The following is a 17597-nucleotide window of genomic DNA, read 5'->3' as shown; positions in this document are numbered from 1 at the left end:
TCTCTAAGCAGGCTTTCATCTATAGAACCTGAGAGATCGCTTAGCATCTGTGACTTTTATGAAAAGCCATACTTCCTTAAATTACAGATGCTCAGAATAAAGTAACCAAATCAATACTAAAAAGGATCACAAAACTTTTGTCCAGTGTCCGGGTATATAGGTGATGAATGGAGATATGGCTCATATTATTCAATGAGTCATGTCCTTCCCTCTGTTCAGAAAATACCAATCAGGACTGAAACAGGTAGGTGACTCATCTCGCGAAACAATTTCACAACAGCAGGAGGAAATCCACTCAAGTTAGCGCACATCCTTCCTGTTACGTCAGCTGGTGAGAAATTCGGTTCTGCAATGTAGGCTACTGCACACAAGACACTTAAATGGCTTTCTAAGTGTCGGTGCCCTACATTTCAAAATCCACTGAAAAGCAATACATTAATATTCATGCATAACCAGCTCTTACACTATTATTAGAAGGTCAATTTAATCTGGACTAACTTTAGCGTTCCAGCTTGTAGATGCCAACTTGAGCAGCCGGCTATTAGATAGCTAAACAAGGAAATGGCTACTGTAGGAAGTGGACCTTATTTGCTCGACTTACAAGTAAGCCAAAATAGCCTTTGCTGGAGACAGGTAACCATTACTACAGCTATAACTCGGTTTAATCTCGATTATTATTATGAACTGAAGGCATCTTGAATGATAGCATTAAATAAGCAAGCCCAACAACCCGCTTACAGACTTTAAAGCTACCATGAAAGATAACCATACAGTTAGTTGTAATATTGCAATAAACATTATGCATTTAATTCGTGTTAATAAAATTAGACGGTCAATATGCTTGTAAGCCAACTTCATAGTTATGCAGCAATGCAATGCAATAAAACGAGAACTGCAATTGTTGGCAGCGATTCCTGAAAGACCAGAAATTATAGAAAAGAAAAAGAGAAAAAAAACTCACAGCTGATTGATCTTGTTCTGGGACACGATGGCGTTCTCCGTGAAGTGTGGTACCATCTTCGCCCCACAGCAGGCGCAGAAGCACCCCGCCGCGGAGCGCCCCGTGGCAGTCATGCTGCCGAGAGTCATCGGGAACGCCGATGTCGTGCAAAAGGACCGGTGCTGAGCGGTAGCTATAGTTCACCCCTGTCCAAACATCGGGTTTTTTTTCTTTCACAAAAATCCACTTCAAAGATAAAAGTTTAACACGCCAAAAAAGTCAACACGAATGTCGCTCGAAAACAAACGAGAAAGACGAATTTAGTGCTTTGTTCTTCCTCGGTGGACTTTAAATCTTCTATTCGCTGCTAACACCAACTCAAAAGTATGCTTAGTTGCACCAGCAGGGACCGGCTATTGTCTGTAAAAAGTGAATAGTTTCATGATAACAAACATTTAGACCACATCTTCACCACATTAACAGTTCACCTAATAATTCCCGGCATCTGTTCCTTTATATGGGAAAAATAATTTCAAACGAGCAGTAACGCGACAGGATTTAAGTAGCCAGCACAAACACGCAATCTTACTCAACTGGGTGGCCAACAAAAAGTAACCTGCTACAGTGTAGCGCTAACAAACGTTTTATATATTTAACGACGAGCTGTGTCCGAAAGCCACTTGCTCAGACTAGTCACGTATTTCACCTCTAATCGTAACCAGAAATTCAACTGGCGAAAAGTAGAGTGGAAAAGTAGGAGGAGCAGTCCGGCCAGCATGTGCTCGCAGCGAGGAACACACCCAGAAACGATATACGACACTACCGGCTCCTTGTGCAACGAGGAAAGGCACAACAAGGAATTGAGAAATCCCCTGATACGTCGACAAACGCAACATCAGATGATTTCTTTGTGAGCTAAATGTGAATTAGGACAGCACTCTGAACTCGAAGGACAGCCAAAACATGACAGTGCTTTAAATTGTAAAATGCGATTTCGGTCCCAAATAAAATGTATTGTTGTTTTCCTTAGTCTGTCCACACAATCAGGCTCCATGGAACTGAGATAATACTATATTTATCAGTCATAAATTGTATTATCTTGGTTGCCATATATGTGATAAAAATACAAGATCCAAAAAAAGTACAAGATCCAAATCTACTACTTCAACCGAGGAAGTATTTATCAAATTATTTGCAGCTGAAAGTGTAAAAGTGAAGGTAAATCTGACTGTAGCTTATTGTAATATGCTCAGCCAATATGACCTATATATGGGTGGGTCCTGGCTCACATTGGGAACACCTGCACTGTTGTACAGTACAGCTCTTAGTCTGTGAAGATCTATAGACAGGGAAACAATTGTCGGTCTTATACCCAGGTCAGCTGCAAATAGAATTATATAACTCCCCACACCACTCCCTTCACCATGCAGGAGTAAGGTTATGTATTCAGAGTTTGATGGGAGTAACACAACACCAGGTACACAAAACCACCATCTGTACCAATGCACAACCTCATCCCAGCCCCATTGAATACCAGTGTGTGTTTCCCCTCATACCAAACCACAAAACTGCCAAGCGTTCATTCTCCACATGGTTTAGAAGCCCTAAACACAAACACAACAGTGTTTAGTAGCTTTGAAAATCTCCAGTGTTCTCTATGGGGACTGCAAGGGCTTTCTGTCGATTTGGCTTTTGCTGATGTGAAATGAACTTTTACACATCTGTTGTGTCAACTGCTGAATGACAGTGGACTGTCTAATTTTACCAACGACAGTCTCTGGTTCAAGGGCAGGTCCTAATTGATGCCCAATCACAATTAGTGGCCAAGAGCAACTCTAGGGCAGGGCAGTGAAAGTATGGTCGTTGCATTGAAACAATAGCACAAGGGCAACCCAAGCCCTTCTGGAGATAAAGGCTTTCTGTTATCTGCTCACCTGGCAATGAGGCAACAGCAAAGAACAAACAACCGAAGCACCAGTCCCCTCAGCCTCACAATCCCTCCATTTCCACACGCTTAGTTTCCTGGCCCTGCAAACCACATTCACCCAGCCTTGACAAACGAACCACCCGTTGAACCTGTACGGATACCGCTCTAATTAAGTGTGTATACATTTATGGGGTTTGTCATTCTACCTCCTGTGATGTCATATGGCATGCAATGTTTCAGAGGGCTTTGGCCTCTATCAACTTTGAGCTGACAATGATATTGTTGAGGCACTATTGATCAGAAGAGATGTGGGGAGTGCCTCTACTCATTGCCATATAAAGGTAGTCAATTTTTCCAGACAGCCAGGACTGAATTGAAAGACAATTCAGAGTTTACTTTATCTAATGCTCTGCTGACCATTCTATCAAAAATGACTCAGAGCTATCCTGCAGCTTTAACCTAGCACTTAGCACAGTACATTGCATTATTACATTACCGACTAGTTTTACACAAAGGAGACAGTGATGGATACATCCTACCCATACCACTGGAAATTTCCTGAAGCTATTGAGGCTAACTATGTAGTTCCTCAAGGGTACAATAGGGGAACCTGACCCAGAACTAAAGCCAAAACCTTCTGGTGACAGTTCTCTAAAATCTGAGCACAATTTGAGAAAACAATTGGTGAAAGAGAGTGAGCAGGATTGCATTTGGCTCACCTTCAAATACATAGATTCACTTTTTTTTTTTTTTCCCAAGGCTGGTCTGTGCGTGACCAAATTCTGTTGGTGTTGGAAGTGATTTCCTGTCTGATTTGGGGTAAAATAAAATGGGAATGGGACCGTCATGCTATCTCTCACCTTACAAACAGAAAGGGAAAAGCTCCAATCGTAGAGAATATTGGTATCAGACAGAACACTGGTGATGGAAATCGGCGGATACTTTCTGGCTATACTTATGAGTTAAATTCAGACATCAGTTTCAGCATATCACACACAACTCTCTCAAACCTGTCCACCTACTGCAGGATCACCAGGTGTACATCATAATACTACACCTTTAAACAAACTTGGGTTGTTTGAGAGACTGAGGCCTTTACTTCAGTGTACATTACTAGTAAATAACAGTTTTTTAATAAATTCCAGGCACAAAGCCTATAGCTTTTATTGGATAAGTACATATAATATAATATTTACAAATAAACAAACCAAATTAACTACTAAAATACACACTTTGAGAGTAACAAGACAGTTTTTATGACCATTTTTCAGAGAGGTAGACAGTTGTTTTTGCTTTCCTGGTTGTCACTAAAGTATGTTCGGTTCCTGTTGTATCTCTGTCCTGTGCCAAGAGTATTTCTTTGAAGGAAAGGGTAAACACAGCCGTGCTTCTCAGTACTCCCCAAGTGACCCCCCACTGCCCTGTAGCCAGCTGTTCCCATACTCCAAGCTGGGGACACGAGGACGGACAGGGAGGGGGATGATCAGAATGTCTGACCCTTATTTCAGATCCAACCTTGTGACTAATGTGACCAACCCTCCACGGCGTCACAACACACAAACACACCAGTATTGATTGGCACACAGCCCAAAACACAAGCATTCTGAAACGTACTGTCCATCCAACTGAGTTCATGGCTTGGTGCAGTTAAGAGTTCATAATTATAGAGTGAGAACACCACATGTGTATTGGTATAGTTTTGGGGTTTTATGTATACAACATCTTCACTGTATAAACACACAAAGCACAATTACTTAAATATGGGCAAGAATATGGAGAGGGGAGGTCAAATTGTGTAAATGGATCTGGGAAGTAAACAAGAGAAGAGGGGGAAAGAGAGAGAGGGCAAGAGAGAGGGGGAGTGTGGGTGAGAGAGAGAGAGTGAGAGAGAGAGAGAGAAAGAGGTGGAGAGAGAGAGAGACTGCTGGCAGAGGACTCAGTTGTTATACACACCTGGCTGGTGAGAGGGGAAGAATGAAAGCAGGAGCGTGACCAAGCCTGTACCCAAACTTAACATGGGCACTTTGCGGAAGAGCAGAGCACTGCGATACCATTCAGCACCAACATGCCCTGTGGTATGGGGGCTTTTCTTGACACCTCCGGGACCAACTGCCCCTTGGCCTGATCCCACACACACTCACATGCACTCCAGCGTACAGGTACTCAACGCAGGCACATCCCCGGAAGATGAATATCCAAAGCACAAAGCAGCACGTAGCACTTCTCTGAACAAACACGTACGCTGCATGCAATCTTCCTCATATGTCAAGATGGTCATAAATACAAAAAAAAGGACTGTAAACACCAGTGCTTATACAGAGCAATATACGGACTTCCCTCTCCTCTCCCCCTCATAAACAAATATCAGCGTCCTTATCTGATCAGGCTTTAGTGTGGCTATGTAAATACTGCTGTTGTGCTAGACTGCGGGAGTCAGACAGTATACAATAGCTGACCTCACATGCTATTGGTTCTGTAATACAGACAGATTTGTCAACCTTGCACATTTGTCATAACAGATTTTTTTTTTTTTAGGTACTCATCAACCTCACAAATGCACCCAACCAACACACCTTATGCCAGATAAATATGCAAACAAACCTTGAACAGAAGGACAGGGCTTTTCTCTTGCTTGTGAATGATTAAATGTGCGGCTGAACAAACAATGGTTGCTACAGGGATGTCTCAAGTGGTCTCCTGCTCCTATGGGCAAGGGCTGAAACTAATCTACTTTCATTTAGATACATAAATGCGTCGTACAGTTCATGGGACCCTGAGAGTATCCTACTAAACTAAGAAAATATTTTTCCCTCGGGTTATGCGACCTTCGCGCTGCTTTATCAACAGCCCAGTGACGTCCCCCTGGTGGACAGTCTGTGCACTGCACCTGCAGGGAGGTGGTTCCTTCACTTCATGCTTTCTGAAAATGTATAAATGACCTCGACATTTATCTGCAAATCAGACAAAGTGAAGCAGAAATGGAGATAAAAATCAGATGATCAAATATTAAATTGACTCCTTGGTTCGCGTGCGTGAAAAATATGTCGACAAACAGGAAATTCTGGGCTACCGGTTGAGGGGAACTCGGCAAACTGGTTAAACCGGATGAACGGCGCTGCCAGTCGGTGAGCACTGTAGTCACAGCGGCAGTACCTGTGCAGTAGGAGCAGATGGTGTAATCGCACGTGCTCTGTTGGAGCTTACATTGTGGTTACGATAGCACAGCGAGCAAAGGCAGTGTGTGCTCACAGCTGCACAATAAGAAGAGCCAGTGTGGTCGCTTTAGCGCGGTCAGGGCTTATAACTGCGCAGATGGGGCATTGAGTTAGGCGCCATTCTGTGTCAACTCAAATGAAGTGCACTGCAGCATCTCTTAAATCTCTATTAAAAGTATTGAATTTGTAGTGTGGTTGTAGGCTATGATAAGGAATAGAAATCCTGAAAATGTGAGCTTCATACACCGCTTTGTTTTTGTACTAGAGCCTTCTAAAACTTAGGGGGTCATCACTTAAAAAGTGCCTAGTTTTCTGAAAACTGACCATGGCCATAATCCTGCAAGCAAACTGCCAAATCATTTAATCTTTGGTATCTTGGGAGTACTTGACATATAGAATTCATATCAGGTGTCAAAAAACATAATTAAAGGTGTTGGGCCTTAAAAGTGACAGAAAAGTAAACACATTTTTACAGTCTAGTTTTTCACTGTGGAAGTCTTGAGACCTTTCCCCTATAAAAAATGAACAACAAAGATATTTCTCATATTTTACCACCAACTTTGGATATGTTGAAAAATTGGGATGCATCTTAATAGGTTTGGTTTCCATGGCAGCTTCAAAAACCCTAACCTCATACATTTGTATATGCTGTACCAAGGAAGAGAGAATGGAATAGTCCAAAATAACTTTTTAAAAACCTTTTAAGACTAGAATGATATTTTATTAGGAAACTACAACTTACAGCAAATTAATTAAAAGCATAATTTGTTAAATTAAGAGATAAATGTTCTCCAGTTCTCCAAACACCAGATTTGAATTCTACATACTAGTACTCCCAAGATACAAACTATCAAATTATTTGGCAGTTAGATTTTTAAATGGCCATAATACAAGCAGATTTCATGCAACTAAGCACTTTTTAAGTGATGGCCACCAAAGGCTCTAGCACAAAAACAAAGCAGTGTACAAAGCTCATATCTCCAGGATTTCTATTCCTCATCAGATACAGACATGTAAGAAACTGAAGATATGCTGCAGTGCACTTCACTTGAGTTAACCCAAAATGGCCTTAGGTCAGGTGTTCAGACAGGGCATTCAGTGAGGTCACAGTTATTCAGACAGGGCATTCAGTGAGGTCACAGTTGTTCAGACAGGGCATTCAGTGAGGTCACAGTTGTTCAGACAGGGCAGTCAGTGAGGTCACAGTTGTGCAGATGGAGCAGTCAGTGAGGTCACAGGTGTTCAGACAGGGCATTCAGTGAGGTCACAGTTGTGCAGATGGAGCATTCAGTGAGGTCACAGGTGTTCAGAAAGGGCATTCAGTGAGGTCACAGTTGTGCAGATGGAGCAGTCGGTGAGGTCACAGTTGTGCAGATGGAGCAGTCGGTGAGGTCACAGTTGTGCAGATGGAGCAGTCGGTGAGGTCACAGTTGTGCAGATGGAGCATTCAGTGAGGTCACAGGTGTTCAGAAAGGGCATTCAGTGAGGTCACAGTTGTGCAGATGGAGCAGTCGGTGAGGTCACAGTTGTGCAGATGGAGCAGTCGGTGAGGTCACAGTTGTGCAGATGGAGCAGTCGGTGAGGTCACAGTTGTGCAGATGGAGCAGTCGGTGAGGTCACAGTTGTGCAGATGGAGCAGTCAGTGAGGTCACAGTTGTGCAGATGGAGCATTCAGTGAGGTCACAGGTGTTCAGAAAGGGCATTCAGTGAGGTCACAGTTGTGCAGATGGAGCAGTCGGTGAGGTCACAGTTGTGCAGATGGAGCAGTCGGTGAGGTCACAGTTGTGCAGATGGAGCAGTCGGTGAGGTCACAGTTGTGCAGATGGAGCAGTCGGTGAGGTCACAGTTGTGCAGATGGAGCAGTCAGTGAGGTCACAGTTGTGCAGATGGAGCAGTCAGTGAGGTCACAGTTGTGCAGATGGAGCAGTCAGTGAGGTCACAGTTGTGCAGATGGAGCAGTCAGGTTTACGCTCACCTCCTAGGCTGTGAGCGCCGATCGTCCTCTCCGCTATCAGCCTCCTGAGGGGGAACAGAACAGAAGCAGCGGTCAGAAACCCCACCGGGTCAAGACAAAACGGGTCAGCTAATTAAAGACATCTTTCCCAACGGCCCATATATTTCAGACTGAAAGAATTCCCATGCTGCTTTGCTTGGGGAGGAAGTGAGCTCCATGGATCTGGCAGGTCAGCGCACAGCTGTGTGCGACAGCCTGAGGGACAGAGTGACCACATGTGCTCTGCAGTTCAGGAGGAGAGAGATTAAAGAGAGAGGGACAGGGCAGAGACAGAGCAGAGAATGCGTGAAGGTGAGAGACAGGGAGAGAAGAGAGAAAGGGTGAGGGTGAGATTGTTGGCAGGGGGACTTAGGCTCTATACACACCCTGGCTAGTGAGTTGGGGGGAAATTAAAGCAGGATTATTTAATGTATTTTGTGTGCTACTCTTGTCAGTATAATACATAATACATTCTGGCTGAAACCAGAAATAGTAACATCCCTTTAGAATCTGGCAGACTGAGAAACACTACATATAAATTATACTAGATTTACCGGCTCAGATGGTCTGACGGGCCTGTTCTCACCATTACTTATGTTTTTAGGTCATGTTGTATGTAAGTTGTGGTTTCCTCCCACAATCCAAAGACATGCAGGTTAAGACTGCTTGATGGGGGGGTTGTTTCTGTAAAAGAGTGTGCGCTCAGTCAACCTAACCTGTATAAATAAAGGTTGATTAAAAAATAAAAATAAAATGGTATTATGATAGCAAAGGAAACTGCTATTCTGCACTCTGCCATTAGTGCTCATCAGCTGAAATTTGCATATTACAGTCAGGTTTGCTCAGCACCAAGGGACTGCCAACAGCCAACGAAATACTATCGAAGGGAGTAATGTGGCAACTAAAAACAGATGTTTTCTGGAAGCTGTTAGCGTGTTCCGGTTGAACCACGGGGAAAAGCAACGGAGGAAAGAGACAGAATGGGGGGGGGGGGGGGTGAAGCTGGTGGAGACTGGGTATGGGAAATACAAACTGTGAGAGGCCAAAATACAAACGCAAACAGCAGACCAAAAACACACAGAATAGAAAAATCAGAATGTGAGAATTGAGCTGTGGCTGGACATGTGGTCTGTGATCTGCCTGAAGACATCTACTGTGGAAAAACAAGGGAACCAGGAAGGTCCAGTTACAGTAAGCGATATGACCGCATAGGACAGAATCTGTGACCAGTGGGCTGGGCCATATAGCTCTGAAATCATTGTCGAGAAGCTGGTAGTGACGCATAGCAGAGCTACCAAATTATAAAACAAATGTGGTGCATGAGTCTCAACTGAGAGGTCCTACTCCCAGTGTGAGTCAGGTTCACGTGCAGTTCACTACTACGGAAACATGTCCAAGAACCACACAGAGCTTCAGGGACAGGGATCGCAGCAGCACGACATCCGCACCCCCCAAAACCAAAAAAACGCTGCTCTGTGTGCACAACCGCGTTTTGTTCCTTGACATTTTCAGAAAAAAACGGACGCAAGTTATATTAAACGTTCTCCGGAGTTGTTGACGTGATTTATGTCTACCCCCGCTGGTTTTCACCGCTACAGCTCCAGCACTCATCTATTTTTCATGCCACAATTCACCAAGTAGGCTGCCACAGCAGGCAGGCAGGCAGGCAGGCAGTGGGGCACCCTGCTCCTTCGCTGATGACCAGTGGTAACCTGCAGGTATCAGGTGAGTAGCTAGGGGGTGCTAATGCGGCTCAACCCTGAGGAAACAGACCACCCACCCTACACCTAAGGATCAAAGCCAACTGCACCATGCCTCGACAGAAACGTGGTCCTAGTTGGCCAATTTCTCAGCCTAGACTCAACATAGGGCTTGGCCTGCATTTTAATGCTCTATTGGGAAATCCGATTGCCCCCAGCGTGATTTCAATATCCTGTTCACTGACTAGCATTTTAATGGCGCAAAGGATAAGAGCCCTCATCTCAAACGTCATCGGTTGCCAAATGCAGACATGTACTTTAATTCTGTACATACATCAAGTCATTTGAATCCAAAGAACGATGTGTAAAATAAATAAATAAATAAATAAAAATGGCAGAAGGGCTGTTAATGCTGATTAAGTGACAATAACCCCACCCCAAAGTCATGAATCCAGCAGGGGTTCCCTGGGGCCCAATAAAGTTTCATGGCAGCTAGTGGAGCTTGGGGGAAGGCCTTTAAAAGCAAAGCAAAAGGCATGATCCAGATCAAGCCGTAGCACGTTTCTGGCCTGGAGGGACCACAAAAAAAAGAGTCTAGGATTTCATCCAGATATTAATCCACTTTGTAGGGGGAGGGAGGGCAGTTCATCTTACTTTTTACATGACGCTCATTTGCTAAACAGACGTGTTTAAACAGGATAACTTCATTTGTTTGTGTTTACATATTAGCCGTTTACTAAGCTGGGTAGTTTACCGGGCAAGTTCTTTCTTCAAGGGCAGCACAGTAGTGACCTGTGTGAGATTTTAACCTTTTACTTTCAAACTTCTGTTTAACCCCTACAGTAGATGGCCCAGAATACAGAATACAGGAGGGCAACAAATAAGCCAGCTAGGCCGATTGGTAAAGCTTGATGTAGCTAAAGGGGCTCTGTCAAAACCAGAGTCAATATTTATGAAAGGTTACTGCGGTGGATGGAAAAATTGTGTTGAGCCCTGATGCAAATTCGGTGGAATTTTACCCTGGTTACACTGAGACAGGTTAAAAAAAAAAAAACCCTAAAGATATGCCTCCTTAGACAGCCTTCACATCTCACAACTACAGCTCCTGACATTCAGCAGGAGGGCTGATCTATAGGGTGCATTGAGCAATCACCTGGTTTTAAATGCAAATGTGTTCCAGTGCCAATAGCGATATTAGCATTTTCATAGGAATTAAACTTTAAACATTTTTCCAACAAAAAATGTCAAAAAGCCCCAACAGAGGGAGATGTATGTAGCTGTCCCATTTATTAAGAATCTGGGAATTCTGACCAATTCAAACGCAGCCTCCCAACCCACCGGAGTGCGCGTGCGTGCAGTCATGCGTGCAGTTTCACCAGCTACTGAAGCGGTGGCTTCAATCATTTAGAAAGAACCGCCCAAAATGTTTAGTGCGGAGATGTGATGTTTCCTTTCTTATTTTTCCCGATTAATCAGCAACCGGTTAATTTGAGTCCAGAAACGCATTTACCCTAGAGGCAGAGGGCTAGGCTATGTTCTAACCACAGATCAAACGCTCGAGTGCTCCGACTCTTTCACAGCTGACAGCAGAAGAGAATATGCAGCATTTAAATCAAAATAGGAGCGCCCCCCTGGGACAGCGGTTCCTGATTAATCCAGGAAAAATCCCTGGTAATGGAATACGTAGCGTTGCGTGTATGTCTGTCATGTCGGCAGAGCCGAAGACAGAGAATTTCTCTCATTTCACATCTGTGCTGAGGCCTGTACCAATGAATTAGTCCCGAGGGAACAGACCAGTGGGACCCACTGACCCTGCCTGAAGACTGCTAACGCAATGCTAAATGGGAAATGGCTAGCATGCCAGCTAACACGGAGTGTTCTCACAATGTAACTGGAACGTCATGACATCGCCACTACACGGCAGGAACATTGTGTAGCTGGGAAGACGTTTCTTCAGTATAGATCTCTATGTTTTGAAAAGCCAAACGTCTGAGATTTGGAGAGCTGACATGGGTTGGGACAAATTTCCGGTAGGAAGGTAGATGACCAAATTCAGAAATACAACAATTTTGCCTGCTTAAAATATTTGGCCAAATTCACAGTCCAAGACACTGAACGTGCAGCACGGTCTATTTTAGTGAAATAGGCTTGATTTTTGAGACAGTGGTACTGGCATGAGTTTGGTCTGAGGTTGGCAATGTGCAGATCTCACGTCCGACGCGTGAGACTTGAGATCTCGGTTTCTGAATCGCTCAAAGTCTGGAGCGGTATTAAAGATCAAAGAGGGACATGTAATATCCGTAAGGTGTAATATGTAAGTGGTATCTGATAAGCCACTAAATAATGCATACAAATTTAATGTAGGGCAGTTATCCAATGCCAATAACCCAGGAGAGCCCACATTTCACTTCTGCGGAGCATGATCTGGCTTTCAAGTAATGTGACACTCAGAATGAGAGCCTTTTTCCTTCTACATCCCAATGCCTGACTCCGCATACTGGACAGGGTTTTCAAACAGATCAGATCAGAATATTTTACAGGAAACATTTCAAAAGAGGGAGTTATTGGGAATGCTAAGAGGTCACAGGGAACAGCATTGGGAATCATTCATGTTACAACAGGGAATTTAAGACCAAAGACCAGACTAAGGTCTATTTTGGACAGATTATGGACCTACAGATTAGGTTCTGCTCCCCATACAGACAACAGTAGGACATGCTGACAAGGTTTAATCCGGGTCTGTTCCCATAATCCTCTTCTCACAGAACTTTCTCCCAAGGATCAGATGGCCTGTCCCCTGCTGGACCATACCTGGACAGAGTCATTCCGCGCGCGCGCGCGCGCGCGCGCGCGCACGCACGCACGCACGCACGCACGCACGCACGCACGCACGCACGCACGCACGCACGCACGCACGCACGCACGCACGCACGCACGCACGCACGCACGCACGCACGCACGCACGCACGCACGCACGCACGCACGCACGCACGCACGCACAGACAGACAGACAGACAGACAGACAGACAGACAGACAGACAGACAGACACAGACAGACAGACAGACAGACAGACAGACACAGACAGACAGACAGACAGACAGACAGACAGACAGACAGACAGACAGACAGACAGACAGACAGACAGACAGACAGACAGACACAGACAGACAGACAGACAGACAGACAGACAGACACAGACAGACAGACAGACAGACAGACAGACAGACAGACAGACAGACAGACACAGACAGACAGACAGACAGACAGACAGACACAGACAGACAGACAGACAGACAGACAGACAGACAGACAGACAGACAGACAGACAGACACGCACGCACGCACGCACGCACGCACATGCGCACACACACACGCACATAGACTCACATGCACACGCACACAGACAGACACGCACACTCACCCACACCCACACACACACACTATGATTGTAAAAATACACACTATGTAAGTGGCTGTGACATGGAGCCACAATAGCAGTATTGCACAAATCTAACTAGCCAAACAAACCCAATGGCCTCAACATTCCACTGATGAAAACAAACGGACAAACACACACATACAGCACTGTGTCCTCCCAATTAGATTCAGTGGTGAGACCCATGTCACTGGAGAAATTGAGGCGGATTCGCTGGGAGACGATGATTCACACTTCTCCTTTCCCTTTCTGCACCTGCTTCTCATTTGCAAACACTTTTCAATAAAATGACCTCAGCCCATTCAAGGGTGTGGCCAAAACACACACCACCCTCAGAAACACACTCCCAGGAGCATTTTCTATGCAAATGTATGACAGGACACTTTTCTTTGAGTAAATTCAGCAGATCCATTCAGATCTCACTGACCCAAAAAAAAAAAACCACGACTTTCTTGCTATCATACATGAAGTATGTACAAGCTGGTCTCCATGGTTACCATGTCATTGCGTGAGAGAGGGAAGGGAGGGGCAAGCAGCTGCAAAGCCAATGAAAGCAGGGTATTTGGTGTGCTACCAGGCAGATTTCCAATACCTCAGTCCCTTGTCAGAGGTGATGAAGTCAATCGGGTTTTTTTTTTTACCATCGTGAAGCAGTGATTTATTACATCCAACAAAGGGTGTCAGTTCACATATAATCAACCTTTTTTTGTTCTTAGTTTTCTACTATCATTAATATATTTTATACTGATTGTTGTGCACAGTATGTCTGATGTTGCAATAGTACACTGGGTCCTTTTTTCTATCCTCTACATGCAGGTTGTGATCGACACATCCTCCCCTCCTCATTTCATGACGTCATCACACCGAGCTCTGTACTGTGTGTTCAGTCAGAAGGGTTGGGCACTCGTACTTGAGTCAGCTAGAAGGGTACACTCATGCACCCCACACACAAAATGTGTATTTATAATCATACCCCCCCCTCATTTAACATAACTATAATAAAATAATACTTCTCATTAAAATTAGCTTAGCATTCTATATAATAATTACTAAAACCAAATAATTTAGCCTATATTTATTTATACCTATATAAACATATGCAAGATTGAATTCAAGGTTATATTTTGCACTTCAAAGCAAATACCTTGAATGATTTTTTTCTCAGATGGAAAGAAAACATATTTTATGTTCATATTTTCTAAACACTGCGAAAACAGCCTTCTTCCTGACATTTTAATATTGTATATCAATATGAAATTGGGCAGTATTGTTCTTATAAGGAAGTATGAATGTCTTACAGGAATAGCTTTCCTGCCTGTCTCAACTGTGTGCTCAGTACCCGGAGAACAAGATCTTCCCAACTACTGCCAGAGACACACAGCATAGCCTCGTCTTTTACATGCCGCCTTCAATTTGCATAGGAACTAAAATTTTCAATAGGGGCTTATCGGATTACCAGCAAACATGAATCCATAAATCAATGTAGGAAGTACAGCACATAGATTTTGCGTCGATGTCAGTGTTCTCATCAGTGCGCACAAATGATGAGGATTTTGAAATGCGAGTAATTCGCGGAAACTCCAAACCTCAAAGTTTTATGCTTCGGCTGCAACTTTGCAGTGGTAATAGAAAGGGTAAAATGAGTGCATCCAGGTGTTGATGATTAATCTGACCACAAGCTGCCAGGCAGCCTGCTGAGAACAGAATTTGTCAAAACTACCCAGCAGTTAGGATACGTTTGAAACAGGTTTTTGCATTTTAGCCGAATTGGTAGCACTGGAAAAGGTCAAACTGAGCCTTTTTACAAAAAAGAAAACAAAACAAAAAAAAAAAAAAAAAAAAAAAAAACAAAACAACCTTCTGGCATTTCACAAGACGACTCGCATGGGAGCCTCACTGGGATCACATGACAGGCAGCTGGTGCCGTCAGGACCCCGGGGAACGCGGGCCTATCTCACTTGTATAACCTGATTTTGCCGCTCTGCTCCTGGAACAACAAAGAGTTAGTTTAATGCAAGGGGGTTAGCTAGCGTCATTGCATACTGCCAGGAGAAACAGCACACGGGCCATGAAAACCAGGACCAGGATCTGACACACCTTAAGAAGGTCCTCTTCAAAAGACGCTTCTACAGCAAGTCAGTGTTTTCTAAGTCTGCACGCATGCACACATACAGAAACATGCATGCTAATGTGAAGTACTGTCAACAACTTGTGCAGCTGGGCCACAGTCATAGCTAGAAGGAAGTGGTAACCACAGTTCTGCATGCACGCAGTCACTGTCTCACACACACACACACACATACAGCATCACTTGTGAACTCCCTTCCCTTCAGACCTGCAGCTCCATCACAGCCCCATTAGCAGCATGGATACCCATCTTTATAGGGTTTTTTATTTTTTTTATATCAACCAAACTGTTATCTTTACTATGACAGGCATATTCATACAGAAATAAGAACATTGACAGGCACTGCAATTCAACATTAAACATAACGATTGTATGCACCTTACAGACATGGACCACCTGTGCAAACTTTCCGAGTGAAAACTAGTGAAAGTTTCCTTTTGACTAGTGAAAAGGGCTACACAAGAATTTGTAAGGGTAAGGGTAAGGGTATGCAAGTATAACTAGATAGCGCACTATGATACTCCAAAAATCTTTTATTTTTCACCATCTACAGGATTTCAAAAGCTGCACCTCTTCAACTCATCAGCTCTCAGCAAATTCAAACTAGCAAATTCAAATTACAGTTTAATGACATTACTTCACAAAAGAACAACACTGCCACATCAGCGTAACACACATATTATGCAAAGATAATGGCGCAAATTGGCATACATATTGAAGTATGTCACTGCCAGCTCTTTTAAATGTTAAATATCTGGAGAAGGACATTAAACTGAGCATTTGGTTTCCAAATTCGATGAGTTGATGCTCCAATGACAGGCAAAGTTGCTCTTGCTTCCTGGTTTTCTCATGGGAGAGACTGATGCTATAGCCTGTGCCATTGCAGTTTCACCACCTCTAGCCAACAATACTATGGCAGCGCCCGGGCGATAGGCAGTGTCTGAATAGCTTACTTCATCGCCCCTGTATGACGACAGGAGAATGTGGTTTCTAAACGTGTTGAGCTGGCACGAAGGACGCATTAATTAGTTTCCTCTAATTGAGAGTTCCTCATTCAGGGTTTCTTTTTTTAGTTTTGCTTCCCATAATTACACAGACCGCACATATCATGAAATGGTATACATGAAATGAAATGGCTAGGCTATCTGACTAGATTAAGACTATGAAGCTGAATATTACACCAGGCGATGGGGGGTAGCTATGCCAGACATGACATTTTACCTAACGTTACCTACACTCCCCAAACTTCAGGTTGGGGGTGTCGTTTTTGGTCAGAACGGTTTATCGCGTTACAACTATGCACTTCCTGGTTTAGTAAAACACAGGGCTAGCTAGCAAGTTAGCTACTCGTCGGAAGCTAGCCCCATGAAAATAGACAGTGGACGCTTGTGACCCACACAGTAGGACACCAAATGTGGGAATTAATTAAGGTCTTTATCTAGTAGTGATCGGCTAACAAGGCTGGGATTTGGTGAAATAGCTAATGATATATGGGACATTGAAGCCGGGAAGTGAAGCTAAGCATGATGTATTGGAAGTTGCATGAAATATTCGCTACCGATAGGTAATGGCTAGCCAACTAACCTGCCATATATCTAGCTAACGCAAGTATACAGTAATTGATTTATTTATTTTAGAAAGTTTGGTTGGAAGAGACATTAATGTTAGCTAAAATGTACTGTCATTCATAAACGGGATGGCTTAGTCTACTAGCCAAATCTAGCCTAACGTTATATTAGTTAGCGGAATTACAAGCTAAGGGTAGCTATATCCATACCTAGCTACCCACACACTTTCCATGTGAAATTCCACATTCCTTTAGTAGTGCATTATCTATACACATAGCAAACCGGTAATAGCAGTACATTTAAGCGTAAAGAGAAAAATTACAGTCATGTCCATGTAACATCTACTCGTTCAGCAAGATATGTTCCACTTCAAATCATACAATAACTATCGCATGCGCGGCTAGGTAGCGGTAGGACAGTATCTGGCAAGTCCCGGCGAGACATAAAAACAGCGGAAATCAACCCAAAACTTCCGAATGGGCTGAGAAGGATATCATAGATAAAAACAGTATTAACTCACCGAAACACAAGGGCTGGAGGTAGCACTTGGAGTAGGCGACCGCTGCACAGTGACCAAAGCCATTCAGTGACCAGGAAACGCAGACCTAACAGACAGCAGTAGCGACGAGACGGACATCATTGTTCGGGGTAAGATCGGCTGCTCTGCTCAGGAGATCGTTGGTTTTCCG

At 43.8% G+C, this 17597-nt stretch overlaps 1 protein-coding gene across 4 annotated transcripts in view; it reads right to left on the bottom strand.

The window, feature by feature from the left end:
• Window positions 1-17597, bottom strand: part of LOC133132410 (protein phosphatase Slingshot homolog 1-like) — a 35352-nt gene extending 17755 nt beyond the window's left edge. Inside the window, exons 1-2 of one of the 4 annotated variants that reach the window (XM_061247848.1) lie at window positions 17429-17597; window positions 8058-8101 (exon numbers count right to left, since the gene is read on the bottom strand). In XM_061247848.1, coding sequence (XP_061103832.1) covers window positions 8058-8101; window positions 17429-17491 — 107 coding nt within the window. In that variant the 5' untranslated portion in view covers window positions 17492-17597. Of the gene's footprint in view, window positions 1-961; window positions 1673-8057; window positions 8102-17428 lie in introns of those variants that run through there. The other 3 variants (XM_061247850.1, XM_061247846.1, XM_061247849.1) reach the window with 3 other exon arrangements.

The sequence above is a fragment of the Conger conger genome, chromosome 7, assembly GCF_963514075.1.
Source record: "Conger conger chromosome 7, fConCon1.1, whole genome shotgun sequence".
Taxonomy (NCBI): domain Eukaryota; kingdom Metazoa; phylum Chordata; class Actinopteri; order Anguilliformes; family Congridae; genus Conger; species Conger conger.
This window is presented reverse-complemented; position numbering and strand designations above follow the sequence as displayed.